The sequence below is a fragment of the Electrona antarctica genome (assembly GCF_951216825.1).
Source record: "Electrona antarctica genome assembly, chromosome: 2".
Classification (NCBI taxonomy): Eukaryota; Metazoa; Chordata; class Actinopteri; order Myctophiformes; family Myctophidae; genus Electrona; species Electrona antarctica.
In genome coordinates, this window is record NC_136807.1 from 34,766,491 (window position 1) to 34,785,789 (window position 19,299).

Below are 19,299 nucleotides of genomic sequence, written 5' to 3' on the forward strand. Positions count from 1 at the left end.
CCCCAAATCTTTTTTTTAACCATAAAATAACCATTTCTCTTGGTATAATGTGTACAGTATATCCCAAATTCTACTATACCTGTGTGGACATTAAGGTCCTCACAGGTAGAGTAATAGAAGAGTACAGTACAGAAGAGGGTGTAATGCATACAATGATGGCAGTCGTACAGGGAAAGTCTGCTCTCATCGGGCATCTAGCCTTTTGTTCCCGCGAATCCTTTCAGCTTTGTTTAAGCGCGCGGGGACGGGCGGCCAGAAATATATTCTTATTTCAAACAATGGCCTGGGGGAAGGGTATAAAGTACGTGTACGGCTATTTACAGCCGCGGTCCGGTACATCTGTAACGGGCGGTGGCACGCCGCATGAGCGGTCCCGCCGGGGCACTTTGGACGCCCGTTCGCTCAAGGTTGTTGAAAAGATATGTATAGACGAAACCGACCCCCTTCTTCTACAGCACCTGGAACGGGCCTGGCCGTGTATAGCCGTGACCGTGTAGTGTGGGGGAAATGAATAAAGTGGGTTAGCTTTACATCTGGTTTAAAACGTGTGGCAATAACACTGCTCCCTTTCCCCCGGATGAGACACAGATTGTGGCGCGTGTCACTTCCTCATAACGTTTACACATCCAGGAGGACCAGCGGTTACGTTAATTGTGGGCCAGCTGCTGTCGTCAGACTCATTTTGAGACATCTGTATCACATCTGAAAATGTACAGTATTTCTGTTTACTAAAAAAGACAGGGAGACCCCTGTTAATGAACAGACACTCTATAACAATGATTACATGCAGTGATCAGAATACAGAGTAAAAAAAGAAATACATAAAGCGTCTTTAATGGTTACAGTCATACTGTACAGTACACCCTCGTAAATCAATGCAATTACTTTACCTACAGACCGTCATTCAGGGACACAAATGAACACGCTGAGGAAAGACAGGTATAGCTTGACACGTGAGAATCCGTGCCTGCATGTGTGTCACGACGTGCATTGATTCTGATCATAATACAAAGGAAGGCAGTGCGGAGCTGAAAGTTGACAGGTCCTTTTTATGTCAAACACACTGCTTTGTGGCACCTCTGGCGTATCCCCCATTCCCCCTGGCTCTCGCCAGAGGTGAGTGCAGCTGATGTAAGATACTTAGATTTAAGTACGCCCACCTCCACTTCTAAGGCAATAGGGCTTTTGCCACAAGGGCTATAGAATAAACTTCCACTGGAAATTAGACAGGCTACGTCCGTGTCAACTTTTACAAATATATTATTATTATTTATTTTATATATATAATGGCTTTTAACCAGCGGAATGGAAAAGCAGCATTTGCTTTCATTCTTAATTTTCTTTTATTGTCTCTTTTAATTGAATTGAACGCTGTGTGTTATTTGTCTGTGAAGAAGGTCTTGAAATGGCAGAACGTGCGGGTACAACAATGGTTGATAAAGTAGAAAGAAAGTAAAACAGGTGTGCTTCCTCATGGAAACTGCCCTTGGTTCTCCCTCTCTCTCTCTCTGCCTCTGTTCCTCTCCCGTTCTTTAGTGCGTGTGTGCGTGTGTGTGCGTGTGCGTGCGTGTCAGCCTATCTCTCCACTGCAATTCATCCTCATTTTATCTACAGCAGCCTTAATTGGATCCCATCACACTCCCACCTGACAGTGGAGAAACATTCACTCTCTCTCACGCGCGCGCGCGCGCGCACGCACGCGCGCGCACGCACGCGCGCGCACACACACACACACACACACACACACACACACACACACACACACACACACACACACACACACACACACACACACACACACACACACACACACACACACACACACACACACACACAATAGGCCTACATGTTTTATACACACTAGCCCCTTAACCTACAGAACCTCTCTCTCTACATATGATATACAGTAAGCCCTGAGGATCAGAATTCAATTAACACTGATATGTATTGAAGTCAGAACTTATAGTGACTTACGAATAACACGATCGGGAACAGTGTGTGTGTGTGTGTGTGTGTGTGTGTGTGTGTGTGTGTGTGTGTGTGTGTGTGTGTGTGTGTGTGTGTGTGTGTGTGTGTGTGTGTGTGTGTGTGTGTGTGTGAGAGAGAGACACAGAGAGAGAGAGAGAGAGAGGTCTATAATCTAAACCATCTAATACCTCTCAGCAGAACTTAAGTAGTATTATTACAGTTAAGCCCGATTTATACTTGGGTGTCCTGTGTCAAAAATAGAGCTATTTTCATCCCTGCATGAAACTATAAGTATGGCTGTATGAATGGTAGTGGTCTTAAGGCACAGTATGAATGGTAGTGGTCTTAAGGCAGGGAGCAGCACACTGGGGACTCCACAGTATGAATGGTAGTGGTCTTAACACACAGAGCAGCACACTGGGGTCAACTTTTACAAATATATTATTATTATTTATTTTATATATATAATGGCTTTTAACCAGCGGAATGGAAAAGCAGCATTTGCTTTCATTCTTAATTTTCTTTTATTGTCTCTTTTAATTGAATTGAACGCTGTGTGTTATTTTTATGTCTGTGAAGAAGGTCTTGAAATGGCAGAACGTGCGGGTACAACAATGGTTGATAAAGTAGAAAGAAAGTAAAACAGGTGTGCTTCCTCATGGAAACTGCCCTTGGTTCTCCCTCTCTCTCTCTCTCTCTCTCTCTGCCTCTATTCCTCTCCCGTTCTTTAGTGCGTGTGTGCGTGTGTGTGCGTGTGCGTGCGTGCGATTTATACTTGGGTGTCCTGTGTCAAAAATAGAGCTATTTTCATCCCTGCATGAAACTATAAGTATGGCTGTATGAATGGTAGTGGTCTTAAGGCACAGTATGAATGGTAGTGGTCTTAAGGCAGGGAGCAGCACACTGGGGACTCCACAGTATGAATGGTAGTGGTCTTAACACACAGAGCAGCACACTGGGGACTCCACAGTATGAATGGTAGTGGTCTTAAGGCATGGAGCAGCACACTGGGGACTCCACAGTATGAATGGTAGTGGTCTTAAGGCAGGGAGCAGCACACTGGGGACTCCACAGTATGAATGGTAGTGGTCTTAAGGCATGGAGCAGCACACTGGGGACTGAATGGTAGTGGTCTTAATGCACGGAGCAGCACACTGGGGACTCCACAGTAAGAATGTATGAATGGTAGTGGTCTTAAGGCAGGGAGCAGCACACTGGGGACTCCACAGTATGAATGGTAGTGGTCTTAAGGCAGGGAGCAGCACACTGGGGACTCCACAGTATGAATGGTAGTGGTCTTAAGGCATGGAGCAGCACACTGGGGACTCCACAGTATGACAGTATAGTGGTCTTAAGGCAGGGAGCAGCACACTGGGGACTCCACAGTATGAATGGTAGTGGTCTTAAGGCATGGAGCAGCACACTGGGGACTCCACAGTATGAATGGTAGTGGTCTTAACACACGGAGCAGCACACTGGGGACTCCACAGTATGAATGGTAGTGGTCTTAAGGCAGGGAGCAGCACACTGGGGACTCCACAGTATTACTGTATGAATGGTAGTGGTCTTAAGGCAGGGAGCAGCACACTGGGGACTCCACAGTATGACAGTATGAATGGTAGTGGTCTTAAGGCAGGGAGCAGCACACTGGGGACTCCACAGTATGACAGTATGAATGGTAGTGGTCTTAAGGCAGGGAGCAGCACACTGGGGACTCCACAGTATGAATGGTAGTGGTCTTAACGCATGGAGCAGCACACTGGGGACTCCACAGTATGAATGGTAGTGGTCTTAAGGCATGGAGCAGCACACTGGGGACTCCACAGTATGAATGGTAGTGGTCTTAACACACGGAGCAGCACACTGGGGACTCCACAGTATGAATGGTAGTGGTCTTAAGGCATGGAGCAGCACACTGGGGACTCCACAGTATGAATGGTAGTGGTCTTAACACACGGAGCAGCACACTGGGGACTCCACAGTATGAATGGTAGTGGTCTTAACACACGGAGCAGCACACTGGGGACTCTACAGTATGAATGGTAGTGGTCTTAAGGCAGGGAGCAGCACACTGGGGACTCCACAGTATGAATGTATGAATGGTAGTGGTCTTAAGGCAGGGAGCAGCTTACTGGGGACTCCACAGTATGAATGGTAGTGGTCTTAAGGCATGGAGCAGCACACTGGGGACTCCACAGTATGAATGGTAGTGGTCTTAAGGCAGGGAGCAGCACACTGGGGACTCCACAGTATGAATGGTAGTGGTCTTAAGGCACGGAGCAGCACACTGGGGACTCCACAGTATGAATGGTAGTGGTCTTAAGGCACGGAGCAGCACACTGGGGACTCCACAGTATGAATGGTAGTGGTCTTAAGGCACGGAGCAGCACACTGGGGACTCCACAGCATGACAGTATGAATGGTAGTGGTCTTGAAGCAGGGAGCAGCACACTGGGGACTCCACAGTATGAATGGTAGTGGTCTTGAAGCAGGGAGCAGCACACTGGGGACTCCACAGTATGAATGTATGAATGGTAGTGGTCTTAAGGCAGGGAGCAGCACACTGGGGACTCCACAGTATGAATGGTAGTGGTCTTAACGCATGGAGCAGCATACTGGGGACTCCACAAACTACCAACATCCTCTGCTGTTTCAACACCCGTCAGGATGTCTCCACACGCTCCTTTCTGGAGCTATACGACAACAACGCAGCATATTAGGCCATGGACCCCCATTTGAAACTACTCTGAGACTCCCAATCTATATTAAGAATCACACTCGTGTGAAGTGAGGGGTGCTCTTATCATCATGCATCATATCATCACACATTCCGTGCTCAGCCAATCAAATCATCGCAATTGTCATTCCAGCCATTCACTTTTGGCGTCTTCACTTTTCTGCCACTTTTATCCTCAATATGTACTTTGCTCAGCCAATCAAATCATCACTATGGGGTGATCAGCCAATCATCAGCCAATGTTTGTGTTCACACAAACCCTCAAAGCTGGGCAGAGCGATAGAGTATAGACATAGTTGCGACATTGAGAGGGCAGAAAACAGCCCGGTCACGTGGTGCATGTACTGCGCGAGCCCATAGACTCCAATGCATTCCATAAACTTCCGGTGTCCCTATTCGCCAATAGAAGTGCTGCCAATGGACTGGCCCCATGAAGTGAACGGAGTTGTCGTAACTCTGTCTTACTCTATGGCTCTGGCCCCTCCTAGGCGCTAGCCTAGCGATAGCCTAGCACCCATCAAAAATAAACCTTAATCTGTTAATTTAACTCTGACAGTGTATACCCGTAAAGGGCCCGTTTGGGTCCAATGTGTAGAGTGCAGTTACAGACCTGTAAGGATCCATTTGATTCCTACATGTAGCTATCAATCACGGCTAGGAAGGAAGGAAGGAAGGAAGGAAGGAAGGAAGGAAGGAAGGAAGGATGGATGGTTCAATACTTCGATTGGCAGATCGACCAATAATGGTTGACCTGCCATTCTCGCGGGTGACCAACAAAGTAGAATACTCAGGCGTAATTTGTCTCCCACCCTAATCCTGAAATGCCAAATAATCTAACCCTAACCTTAATCTTATCCTAACTGTATATTTTTTAAGAGTAAAACAACCATGCCTCTTGTGAGGACTGGGGAAATTTCTATTTCTAGAATTCTATGATATTACGCACGCACGCACGCACGCACGCACCACACACACACACACACACACACACACACACACACACACACAAACACAAACAGGCACGCGCACATTCACACTCCCAATGCCCTTTAATGAGCGTTCGCTGTTTCCCTTTGAACAGCGAGCTAGCGATGTGACGCTGCGCTTGCATGTTAATAATACATCTCGTTAAGTAAGATGTAATTGCCGTCGTGAAATGACCCCACCCCCATCCCTGGCTGATTGGCGACTGAACAAATCAACATCTCTGAAACGTCTGCTTCCTATTAGAGCTGACAGACTGAAGGGTCAGAGTGACCCTGGGGGAGGGGTCTCCATCTTTGTTAACGTTCACATTATACTTTATATTATACTTCCATTTCATTGTATCTCGGAGGCAAATATTGTTGGTGGTGGAAAGTATCTACATTTACTCAGGTACTATTAAGTACAACTTTTAGTCACTTGAGTACAGGATGTAACTAGAAAAGGTTTTACCTTGGGTGTGCATGCAACGTTTCACACAGATCGCTGCAGTTATGGGTACAAATGTGAAAATCTGCCTCATGGAGGTGTGTGTGCAAATTTTGACCGGGTTCAAGGTGCAAATTTTGGCATTGACCGAGTTAACTGTGCTGTACACGGACGGACAGACAGACAAAGTGCAAAAAAGTGCAAACAAATCTCCCCATGCCGTCGGCTGGTGGAGACAAAAATGTCAGCACTATATACTTCTATCCCACTCCATCACAGAGGAAAATACTTTATTTTGACAACTTTAGTTACTAGTTACTTACTGCAGATTTAGAACTTAAGTACTTTTAAAACTTACGTTAACTGATAAATGATTGTGTGAATCTACCCAGCAGCACACAGAGTAATTATAATAAGCCCCACCTTTACCAGCTGCAGCATTAAAGTGATGAACACATTTTAATGCATTACTAATTTCATGCAATTATACATGTATTTATAGCTGCACTATGTAACTTTCCTCTTCTACTGTGGATTTTAAACTGGTTTCCTGGACAAGTAATGACTTTTTTTTTTACCATTGCGCTAATAGAGCTTGCCTGCTTGCTCAGGGGATAAATTGAATGTTGACCATCAGGTCAAAATTGGGGGCAGATCCTGCGTCTAGATGAGACATGATGACCTTTTACAAGATCTAAATGTCTCAATAGAAGAGCAGGGAGACTAAATACAAACAGGCGCGGATCTACAGTAGGCAAATTAAGGTTTTTGCCTCCCCTCAGTCGAGCGGCTTTTTGTGTATTATTTGCTATGTATTTTGCCCTATTCAAGGCTGACAGACAGTCAGTGATCAGACAGGAGAATACAAATCTATTCTCTGTGTCCTGCGTGTCTGGAAGGTGTTGGGTCTTTTCACACTCTAGTGTGAAACGTGTCTGCTAGGTGCCTACTGCCTAGTGCCTCTGCTGCATGCATCCCCCCAGAACCGGTTTTCACGTCACGACATATAAACACCACACACACAACGCCCCGACCTCATTCTTCATTTGATTCTTGAGACAGCAGAGGCACGCGATGGCACCGGAGAAAGACAAAAGTTTGTCCAGTGCAAACTTTATTTTCGACGTGAGGACGCCTGCCCTAAACCTGTAGGCGTACTATAGGCTACCACCACACCGCTAAGCTTATAGCTGCCTGGTCTGCCTACCTCGTATTGGCGTTGCTTTACTCATAAAGAGTTCCTGCCTCCGCCCCTGAATACAACCACCTCAATTGAATAAGTTATATTGTATTAACATAGTCTACCATACAGATTGGACATTGCATTGTATTCATTAAACAAAGATGTTCCATAGTGTCACTTTAAGTACAGAATCTGAGTACTTCTTCACAGCACACACTGAATACATTATCACTGAGGCTTTTTACTGTGCATGACCTCGACTGGAGGAAGCGTACGGTTGACGAGCGTATTTCGCTGCAGACGGATATAAACAAATCCTCCTCATTATACGTAAGTCCACAGCAGTGATTTCTACAAGCACACAGAGAGACTCTCTGCCTGGTTCTACAAGCACACAGAGAGACTCTCTGCCTGGTTCTACAAGCACACAGAGAGACTCTCTGCCTGGTTCTACAAGCACACAGAGAGACTCTCTGCCTGGTTGCAGTGGTGGAACTACAAGCACACAGAGAGACTCTCTGCCTGGTTGCAGCACACAGAGAGACTCTCTGCCTGGTTCTACAAGCACACAGAGAGACTCTCTGCCTGGTTCTACAAGCACACAGAGAGACTCTCTGCCTGGTTGCAGCACACAGAGAGACTCTCTGCCTGGTTCTACAAGCACACAGAGAGACTCTCTGCCTGGTTTCTACAAGCACACAGAGAGACTCTCTGCCTGGTTTCTACAAGCACACAGAGAGACTCTCTGCCTGGTTTCTACAAGCACACAGAGAGACTCTCTGCCTGGTTCTACAAGCACACAGAGAGACTCTCTGCCTGGTTGCAGTGGTGGAAAAAAGCACTCAAATGTTTACTTAATTAAAAGTATCAATACTGCAATGTAGAACTATAATCCGTTACAAGTAAATGTCCAGAATTCTAAATGTACAAAAGTAGTGGCATCAAAATGTACTTAAAGTACCAAAAGTATAAAGTACTCACTATGCAGAATGTCCCAAGGAGTTCAAGTAAAAATATTGGAAATTGCAAATACTCAAGTACAAATATCTCAAAATTGTACTTAAGCACAATACTTAAGTAAATGTATGGCTGTTGTGTTCTTACCGTGGTCTTCTGGCACTGGATGCTGGTGCTGTTGAAGCGCAGCGCGGGGACGCTGTGCGAGCTGCCCTGGATGTGGAAGATGCACTCGTAGTTCCTCTGGCCAGACTGCGGCTGGGGAAGGTTCTGAGCCAGCAGGGTGATGGGCCTCATCACCCCCGCAGGGATGTAGATCTGGGTCGACGGCAGGATCTGAGGACACTCCTGAGAGACAGAGAGAGAGAGAGAGAGAGAGAGAGAGAGAGAGAGAGAGAGAGAGAGAGAGAGAGAGAACACTGTGTAAACCAAATGACCTCGGTACATAGAAATCCTGTACATATTAAACAGAGCAAGTAACTTTAATTCAATTACATTTTGAATAAATTGCTGCAACTGGCAAAGCAGTTTTCTTTATTGTAAAGCGTCCTTGGGTTTCTTGAAAGCGCTATATAAATTCAAGTTATTATTATTATTATTATTATTACATTTATCAAGTTTTGTGTGCATGAAACATAGTGACTATGGCCAGTGCACCAGGCCAAATTTCCGGTCCCCACCGTGCGGCCCATGGGGGCGTGAAAATTCAGGGGGGGGACTCTACATGTCCTCTGGGCCCGACTCTTCGCGTGGACACCACTTGTTCGCCCATCAGTCCAACGGATGACCCACACTGATTTGTTTCTCTTTGTTTATTATTAATACATTTTTAGGGCCCTATCTTGCAGTTCAAGCATAATTCCACAGGGTGGCAAAAACTATTAGAACAGTGCTCTGTGTACACCTCCCACAGTATGCTATGGGAAACAGTGTTTCTGATATAGTGACCTCCCGTGGACCCTGGATCTGGCTGGGAAAGGCTAGAATAGGGTCTACTAGGCTCTTGTCAGCCCTGTAGGTCCTCACGCTTGAGATGAACCACTGTAGTGTGTACACAGGCCATAGTTTTTACATGAGTTTGGGTGCACGGCCAATAGTTTTACATAGACTATAGTACAGTAATGTCCTGTAGGGCCACAGTATGCTATGGGAAACAGTGTTTCTGATATAGTGACCTCCCGTGGACCCGCACGCACGCACGCACGCACGCACGCACGCACGCACGCACAGTTAGATGGCTATACTAGGCTGGATCTGGCTGGGAAAGGCTAGAATAGGGTCTACTAGGCTCTTGTCAGCCCTGTAGGTCCTCACGCTTCAGATGAACCACTGTAGTGTGTACAAAGGCCATAGTTTTAACATGAGTTTGGGTGCACGGCCAATAGTTTTACATAGACTATAGTACAGTAATGTCCTGTAGGTCCACAGTATGCTATGGGAAACAGTGTTTCTGGTATAGTGACCTCCCGTGGACCCTCACGCACGCACGCACGCACGCACGCACGCACGCACGCATGCACGCACGCACGCACGCACGCACGCACGCACGCACGCACGCACGCACGCATGCATGCACGCACGCACGCACAGTTAGATGGCTATACTAGGCTGGATCTGGCTGGGAAAGGCTAGAATAGGGTCTACTAGGCTGTACTAGGCTCTTGTCAACCCTGTAGGTCCTCACGCTTGAGATGAACCACTGTGTACACAGGCCATAGTTTTTACATGAGTTTGGGTGCACGGCCAATAGTTTTACATAGGCTATAGTACAGTAATGTCTCGTACAGCCTAGTCCAGCCTAGTACATCCTAGTCCAGCCTAGTCCAGCCTAGTACAGCCTAGTACAGCCTAGTGCAGCCTAGTACAGCCTAGTCCATCTTAGTACAGCCTAGTCCACCCTAGTACAGCCTAGTGCAGCCTAGTGCAGCCTAGGCCAGCCTAGTCCAGCCTAGTACAGCCTAGTCCACCCTAGTCCAGCCTAGTCCAGACTTGAGAAGCCTAGTCCAGCCTAGAGCAGCCTAGTCCAGCCTGGGAAAGGCTAGAATAGGGTCTACTAGGCTCTTGTCAGCCCTGTAGGTCCTCACGCTTGAGATGAACCACTGTAGTGTGTACACAGGCCATAGTACAGCCTAGTCCACCCTAGTACAGCCTAGTCCAGCCTAGTGCAGCCTAGTCCAGCCTAGACCAGCCTAGTCCAGCCTAGTCCAGACTTGAGAAGCCTAGTCCAGTCTAGAGCAGCCTAGTCCAGCCTGGGAAAGGCTAGAATAGGGTCTACTAGGCTCTTGTCAGCCCTGTAGGTCCTCACGCTTGAGATGAACCACTGTAGTGTGTACACAGGCCATAGTTTTTACATGAGTTTGGGTGCACGGCCAATAGTTTTACATAGACTATAGTACAGTAATGTCCTGTAGGGCCACAGTATGCTATGGGAAACAGTGTTTCTGATATAGTGACCTCCCGCCTAGTACAGCCTAGTACAGCCTAGTGCAGCCTAGTACAGCCTAGTCCATCTTAGTACAGCCTAGTCCACCCTAGTACAGCCTAGTGCAGCCTAGTGCAGCCTAGGCCAGCCTAGTCCAGCCTAGTACAGCCTAGTCCACCCTAGTACAGCCTAGTCCAGCCTAGTGCAGCCTAGTCCAGCCTAGGCCAGCCTAGTCCAGCCTAGTCCAGACTTGAGAAGCCTAGTCCAGCCTAGAGCAGCCTAGTCCAGCCTGGGAAAGGCTAGAATAGGGTCTACTAGGCTCTTGTCAGCCCTGTAGGTCCTCACGCTTGAGATGAACCACTGTAGTGTGTACACAGGCCATAGTACAGCCTAGTCCACCCTAGTACAGCCTAGTCCAGCCTAGTGCAGCCTAGTCCAGCCTAGACCAGCCTAGTCCAGCCTAGTCCAGACTTGAGAAGCCTAGTCCAGCCTAGAGCAGCCTAGTCCAGCCTGGGAAAGGCTAGAATAGGGTCTACTAGGCTCTTGTCAGCCATGTAGGTCCTCACGCTTGAGATGAACCACTGTAGTGTGTACACAGGCCATAGTTTTTACATGAGTTTGGGTGCACGGCCAATAGTTTTACATAGACTATAGTACAGTAATGTCCTGTAGGGCCACAGTATGCTATGGGAAACAGTGTTTCTGATATAGTGACCTCCCGCCTAGTACAGCCTAGTACAGCCTAGTGCAGCCTAGTACAGCCTAGTCCATCTTAGTACAGCCTAGTCCACCCTAGTACAGCCTAGTGCAGCCTAGTGCAGCCTAGACCAGCCTAGTCCAGCCTAGTACAGCCTAGTCCACCCTAGTACAGCCTAGTCCAGCCTAGTGCAGCCTAGTCCAGCCTAGACCAGCCTAGTCCAGCCTAGTCCAGACTTGAGAAGCCTAGTCCAGCCTAGAGCAGCCTAGTCCAGCCTGGGAAAGGCTAGAATAGGGTCTACTAGGCTCTTGTCAGCCCTGTAGGTCCTCACGCTTGAGATGAACCACTGTAGTGTGTACACAGGCCATAGTACAGCCTAGTCCACCCTAGTACAGCCTAGTCCAGCCTAGTGCAGCCTAGTCCAGCCTAGACCAGCCTAGTCCAGCCTAGTCCAGACTTGAGAAGCCTAGTCCAGCCTAGAGCAGCCTAGTCCAGCCTGGGAAAGGCTAGAATAGGGTCTACTAGGCTCTTGTCAGCCCTGTAGGTCCTCACGCTTGAGATGAACCACTGTAGTGTACAGCCTAGTGCAGCCTAGTGCAGCCTAGGCCAGCCTAGTCCAGCCTAGACCAGCCTAGTCCAGCCTAGTCCAGATTTGAGAAGCCTAGTCCAGCCTAGAGCAGCCTAGTCCAGCCTGGGAAAGGCTAGAATAGGGTCTACTAGGCTCTTGTCAGCCCTGTAGGTCCTCACGCTTGAGATGAACCACTGTAGTGTACAGCCTAGTGCAGCCTAGTGCAGCCTAGGCCAGCCTAGTCCAGCCTAGACCAGCCTAGTCCAGCCTAGTCCAGATTTGAGAAGCCTAGTCCAGCCTAGAGCAGCCTAGTCCAGCCTGGGAAAGGCTAGAATAGGGTCTACTAGGCTCTTGTCAGCCCTGTAGGTCCTCACGCTTGAGATGAACCACTGTAGTGTGTACACAGGCCATAGTTTTTACATGAGTTTGGGTGCACGGCCAATAGTTTTACATAGACTATAGTACAGTAATGTCCTGTAGGGCCACAGTATGCTATGGGAAACAGTGTTTCTGATATAGTGACCTCCCGTGGACCCGCACGCACGCACGCACGCACGCACGCACGCACGCACGCACGCACGCACGCACGCACGCACGCACGCACGCACGCACGCACGCACGCACGCAGAGCAGAGCAGCCTAGTCCAGCCTAGTTCAGCCTAGTCCAGCATATTTTGTTGGTCTATTGGTAAACTATTGGTCGTGCACACACATGTAAAAACTATTGCCTGTGTACACAGTGGTTATTCCCAAGTGCGAAAAGGTTCAGGACTCACAAGAGCCTATTGTACAGCTTAATAGAGTCTATTAGAGTCCAGTACAGCCTAGTACACCCTATTCTAGCCTATTCCAGCCTGATCCAGCCTAGTATAGCTTAGTATAGCCATCTAAATACCCCCCCTCCTAGTCTATTCTCCCACTAGGCTGGACTAGGCTAGACGTGGGTGTACATGGATGTACCAGACCCTACTGGCCTCTAATAGGCTGTTTTCGGCTCTAGTAGACTGTGCTAGGCTGTACTAGGGTCTATTAGGCTGTACGAGGCAGTAAAGTACTATAGCCTAGAAATGTTCATGTAAAACTATTGGCCGTGCACACAAACTCCTGTAAAAACTATTGCCCGTGTACACAGTGGTTATTTCAAGTGCGAGGAACTACAGGGCTGACAAGAGTCTAGTACAGCCTAGTACACCCTATTCTAGCCCTTTCCAGCCCGATCCAACCTAGTATAGCCTAGTACAGCCATCTAAATACCCCTCTCTCCAAGTCTATTCTCCCACTAGGCTGGACTAAGCTAAACTTGTGTGTACAAGGCTGTACTAGACTCTACTGGGCTCCAATAGGCTGTTTTCGGCTCTAGCAGACTGTACTAGGCTCTATTAGGCTGTACGAGGCAGTAAAGTACTATATCCTAGAAATGTTCATGTAAAACTATTGGCCGTGCACACAAACTCCTGTAAAAACTATTGCCCGTGTACACAGTGGTTATTTCAAGTGCGAGGAACTGCAGGGCTGACAAGAGTCTAGTACAACCTATTCTAGCCTATTCCAGCCTGATGTAGCCTAGTATAGCCTAGTACAGCCATCTAAATACCCCCCCTCCTAGTCTATTCTCCCACTAGGCTGGATTAAGCTAAACGTGGGTGTACAAGGCTGTACTAGACTCTACTGGGCTCCAATAGGCTGTTTCCGGCTCTAGCAGACTGTACTAGGCTCTATTAGGCTGTACGAGGCAGTAAAGTACTATAGCGTAGAAATGTTCATGTAAAACTATTGGCCGTGCACACAAACTCCTGTCAAAACTATTGCCCGTGTACACAGTGGTTATTCCCAAGTGCGAGGAACTACAGGGCTGACAAGAGCCTAGTACAGCCTAATAGAGGCTATTAGAGTCTAGCACAGCCTAGTACACCCCATTCTAGCCATTTCCAGCCTGATCCAACCTAGTATAATCTAGTACAGCCACCAAAATACCCCCCTCTCCTAGTATATTCTCCCACTAGGCTGGACTAGGCTAGACGTGGGTGTACATGGCTGTACCAGACCCTACTGGCCTCTAATAGGCTGTTTTCGGCTCTAGTAGACTGTGCTAGGCTGTACTAGGGTCTATTAGGCTGTACGAGGCAGTAAAGTACTATAGCCTAGAAATGTTCATGTAAAACTATTGGCCGTGCACACAAACTCCTGTAAAAACTATTGCCCGTGTACACAGTGGTTATTTCAAGTGCGAGGAACTACAGGGCTGACAAGAGTCTAGTACAGCCTAGTACACCCTATTCTAGCCCTTTCCAGCCCGATCCAACCTAGTATAGCCTAGTACAGCCATCTCAATACCCCTCTCTCCAAGTCTATTCTCCCACTAGGCTGGACTAAGCTAAACTTGGGTGTACAAGGCTGTACTAGACTCTACTGGGCTCCAATAGGCTGTTTTCGGCTCTAGCAGACTGTACTAGGCTCTATTAGGCTGTACGAGGCAGTAAAGTACTATAGCCTAGAAATGTTCATGTAAAACTATTGGCCGTGCACACAAACTCCTGTAAAAACTATTGCCCGTGTACACAGTGGTTATTTCAAGTGCGAGGAACTGCAGGGCTGACAAGAGTCTAGTACACCCTATTCTAGCCTATTCCAGCCTGATGTAGCCTAGTATAGCCTAGTACAGCCATCTAAATACCCCCCCCCCCCCCCCCTCCTAGTCTATTCTCCCACTAGGCTGGATTAAGCTAAACGTGGGTGTACAAGGCTGTACTAGACTCTACTGGGCTCCAATAGGCTGTTTCCGGCTCTAGCAGACTGTACTAGGCTCTATTAGGCTGTACGAGGCAGTAAAGTACTATAGCCTAGAAATGTTCATGTAAAACTATTGGCCGTGCACACAAAGTCCTGTAAAAACTATTGCCCGTGTACACAGTACCAAGTGCGAGGAACTACAGGGCTGACAAGAGCCTAGTACAGCCTAATAGAGGCTATTAGAGTCTAGCACAGCCTAGTACACCCCATTATAGCCTTTTCCAGCCTGATCTAACCTAGTATAGCCTAGTACAGCCACCAAAATACCCCCCTCTCCAAGTCTATTCTCCCACTAGGCTGGACTAGGCAGGACGTGTGTGTACAAGGCTATACTAGACTATACTGGCCTCTAATAGGCTGTTTTCGGCTCTAGTAGACTGTGCTAGGCTGTACTAGGGTATATTAGGCTGTACGAGGCAGTACAGTACTATAGCGTAGAAATGTTCATGTAAAACTATTGGCCGTGCACACAAACTCCTGTAAAAACTATTGCCCGTGTACACAGTGGTTATTTCAAGTGCGAGGAACTACAGGGCTGACAAGAGCCTAGTACAGCCTAGTACACCCTATTCTAGCCCTTTCCAGCCTGATCCAGCCTAGTATATCCTAGTATAGCCATCTAAATACCCCTCTCCCCTAGTCTATTCTCCCACTAGGTTGGACTAGGCTAGACGTGGTTGTACATGGCTGTACTAGACTCTACTGGGCTCTAATAGGCTGTTTTCAGCTCTAGTAGACCATGCTAGGCTGTACTAGGGTCTATTAGGCTGTACGAGGCTGTAAAGTACTATACCTAGAAATGTTCATCTAAAACTATTGGCCGTGCACACTAACTCCTGTAAAAACTATTTCCCGTGTACACAGTGGTTATTCCCAGGTGCAAGGAAATACAGGGCTGACAAGAGCCTAGTACAGCCTAGTACACCCTATTCTAGCCTATTCCAGCCTGATCCAGCCTAGTATAGCCTAGTACAGCCATCTAAATACCCCTCTCTCCAAGTCTATTCTCCCACTAGGCTGGACTAAGCTAAACGTGGGTGTACAAGGCTGTACTGGACTCTACTGGCCTCTAATAGGCTGTTTTCGGCTCTAGTAGACTGTGCTAGGCTGTACTAGGGTATATTAGGCTGTATGAGGCAGTACAGTACTATAGCGTAGAAATGTTCATGTAAAACTATTGGCCGTGCACACAAACTCCTGTAAAAACTATTGCCCGTGTACACAGTGGTTATTTCAAGTGCGAGGAACTACAGGGCTGACAAGAGTCTAGTACAGCCTAGTACACCCTATTCTAGCCCTTTCCAGCCCGATCCAACCTAGTATAGCCTAGTACAGCCATCTCAATACCCCTCTCTCCAAGTCTATTCTCCCACTAGGCTGGACTAAGCTAAACTTGGGTGTACAAGGCTGTACTAGACTCTACTGGGCTCCAATAGGCTGTTTTCGGCTCTAGCAGACTGTACTAGGCTCTATTAGGCTGTACGAGGCAGTAAAGTACTATATCCTAGAAATGTTCATGTAAAACTATTGGCCGTGCACACAAACTCCTGTAAAAACTATTGCCCGTGTACACAGTGGTTATTTCAAGTGCGAGGAACTGCAGGGCTGACAAGAGTCTAGTACAACCTATTCTAGCCTATTCCAGCCTGATGTAGCCTAGTATAGCCTAGTACAGCCATCTAAATACCCCCCCTCCTAGTCTATTCTCCCACTAGGCTGGATTAAGCTAAACGTGGGTGTACAAGGCTGTACTAGACTCTACTGGGCTCCAATAGGCTGTTTCCGGCTCTAGCAGACTGTACTAGGCTCTATTAGGCTGTACGAGGCAGTAAAGTACTATAGCGTAGAAATGTTCATGTAAAACTATTGGCCGTGCACACAAACTCCTGTCAAAACTATTGCCCGTGTACACAGTGGTTATTCCCAAGTGCGAGGAACTACAGGGCTGACAAGAGCCTAGTACAGCCTAATAGAGGCTATTAGAGTCTAGCACAGCCTAGTACACCCCATTCTAGCCATTTCCAGCCTGATCCAACCTAGTATAATCTAGTACAGCCACCAAAACACCCCCCTCTCCTAGTATATTCTCCCACTAGGCTGGACTAGGCTAGACGTGGGTGTACATGGCTGTACCAGACCCTACTGGCCTCTAATAGGCTGTTTTCGGCTCTAGTAGACTGTGCTAGTCTGTACTAGGGTCTATTAGGCTGTACGAGGCAGTAAAGTACTATAGCCTAGAAATGTTCATGTAAAACTATTGGCCGTGCACACAAACTCCTGTAAAAACTATTGCCCGTGTACACAGTGGTTATTTCAAGTGCGAGGAACTACAGGGCTGACAAGAGTCTAGTACAGCCTAGTACACCCTATTCTAGCCCTTTCCAGCCCGATCCAACCTAGTATAGCCTAGTACAGCCATCTCAATACCCCTCTCTCCAAGTCTATTCTCCCACTAGGCTGGACTAAGCTAAACTTGGGTGTACAAGGCTGTACTAGACTCTACTGGGCTCCAATAGGCTGTTTTCGGCTCTAGCAGACTGTACTAGGCTCTATTAGGCTGTACGAGGCAGTAAAGTACTATAGCCTAGAAATGTTCATGTAAAACTATTGGCCGTGCACACAAACTCCTGTAAAAACTATTGCCCGTGTACACAGTGGTTATTTCAAGTGCGAGGAACTGCAGGGCTGACAAGAGTCTAGTACACCCTATTCTAGCCTATTCCAGCCTGATGTAGCCTAGTATAGCCTAGTACAGCCATCTAAATACCCCCCCCCCCCCCCCCCCCCCTCCTAGTCTATTCTCCCACTAGGCTGGATTAAGCTAAACGTGGGTGTACAAGGCTGTACTAGACTCTACTGGGCTCCAATAGGCTGTTTCCGGCTCTAGCAGACTGTACTAGGCTCTATTAGGCTGTACGAGGCAGTAAAGTACTATAGCCTAGAAATGTTCATGTAAAACTATTGGCCGTGCACACAAAGTCCTGTAAAAACTATTGCCCGTGTACACAGTACCAAGTGCGAGGAACTACAGGGCTGACAAGAGCCTAGTACAGCCTAATAGAGGCTATTAGAGTCTAGCACAGCCTAGTACACCCCATTATAGCCTTTTCCAGCCTGATCTAACCTAGTATAGCCTAGTACAGCCACCAAAATACCCCCCTCTCCAAGTCTATTCTCCCACTAGGCTGGACTAGGCAGGACGTGTGTGTACAAGGCTATACTAGACTATACTGGCCTCTAATAGGCTGTTTTCGGCTCTAGTAGACTGTGCTAGGCTGTACTAGGGTATATTAGGCTGTACGAGGCAGTACAGTACTATAGCGTAGAAATGTTCATGTAAAACTATTGGCCGTGCACACAAACTCCTGTAAAAACTATTGCCCGTGTACACAGTGGTTATTTCAAGTGCGAGGAACTACAGGGCTGACAAGAGCCTAGTACAGCCTAGTACACCCTATTCTAGCCCTTTCCAGCCTGATCCAGCCTAGTATATCCTAGTATAGCCATCTAAATACCCCTCTCCCCTAGTCTATTCTCCCACTAGGTTGGACTAGGCTAGACGTGGTTGTACATGGCTGTACTAGACTCTACTGGGCTCTAATAGGCTGTTTTCAGCTCTAGTAGACCATGCTAGGCTGTACTAGGGTCTATTAGGCTGTACGAGGCTGTAAAGTACTATACCTAGAAATGTTCATCTAAAACTATTGGCCGTGCACACTAACTCCTGTAAAAACTATTTCCCGTGTACACAGTGGTTATTCCCAGGTGCAAGGAAATACAGGGCTGACAAGAGCCTAGTACAGCCTAGTACACCCTATTCTAGCCTATTCCAGCCTGATCCAGCCTAGTATAGCCTAGTACAGCCATCTAAATACCCCTCTCTCCAAGTCTATTCTCCCACTAGGCTGGACTAAGCTAAACGTGGGTGTACAAGGCTGTACTGGACTCTACTGGCCTCTAATAGGCTGTTTTCGGCTCTAGTAGACTGTGCTAGGCTGTACTAGGGTATATTAGGCTGTATGAGGCAGTACAGTACTATAGCGTAGAAATGTTCATGTAAAACTATTGGCCGTGCACACAAACTCATGTAAAAACTATTGCCCGTGTACACAGTGGTTATTTCAAGTGCGAGGAACTACAGGGCTGACAAGAGCCTAGTACAGCCTAGTACACCCTATTCTAGCCCTTTCCAGCCTGATCCAGCCTAGTATATCCTAGTATAGCCATCTAAATACCCCTCTCCCCTAGTCTATTCTCCCACTAGGTTGGACTAGGCTAGACGTGGGTGTACATGGCTGTACTAGACTCTACTGGGCTCTAATAGGCTGTTTTCAGCTCTAGTAGACCGTGCTAGGCTGTACTAGGGTCTATTAGGCTGTACGAGGCTGTAAAGTACTATACCTAGAAATGTTCATCTAAAACTATTGGCCGTGCACACTAACTCCTGTAAAAACTATTTCCCGTGTACACAGTGGTTATTCCCAAGTGCAAGGAAATACAGGGCTGACAAGAGCCTAGTACAGCCTAGTACACCCTATTCTAGCCTATTCCAGCCTGATCCAGC

General features: G+C 47.5%; 1 protein-coding gene across 1 annotated transcript in view; it reads right to left on the minus strand.

The window, feature by feature from the left end:
* Positions 1 to 19,299, minus strand: part of LOC306917440 (plexin-A1-like) — a 240,816-nt gene that overhangs the window by 163,804 nt on the left and 57,713 nt on the right. The window contains exon 5 of the mRNA XM_079495664.1: positions 8,406 to 8,606. Coding sequence (XP_079351790.1) covers positions 8,406 to 8,606 — 201 coding nt within the window. The remainder of the gene's footprint in view (positions 1 to 8,405; positions 8,607 to 19,299) is intronic.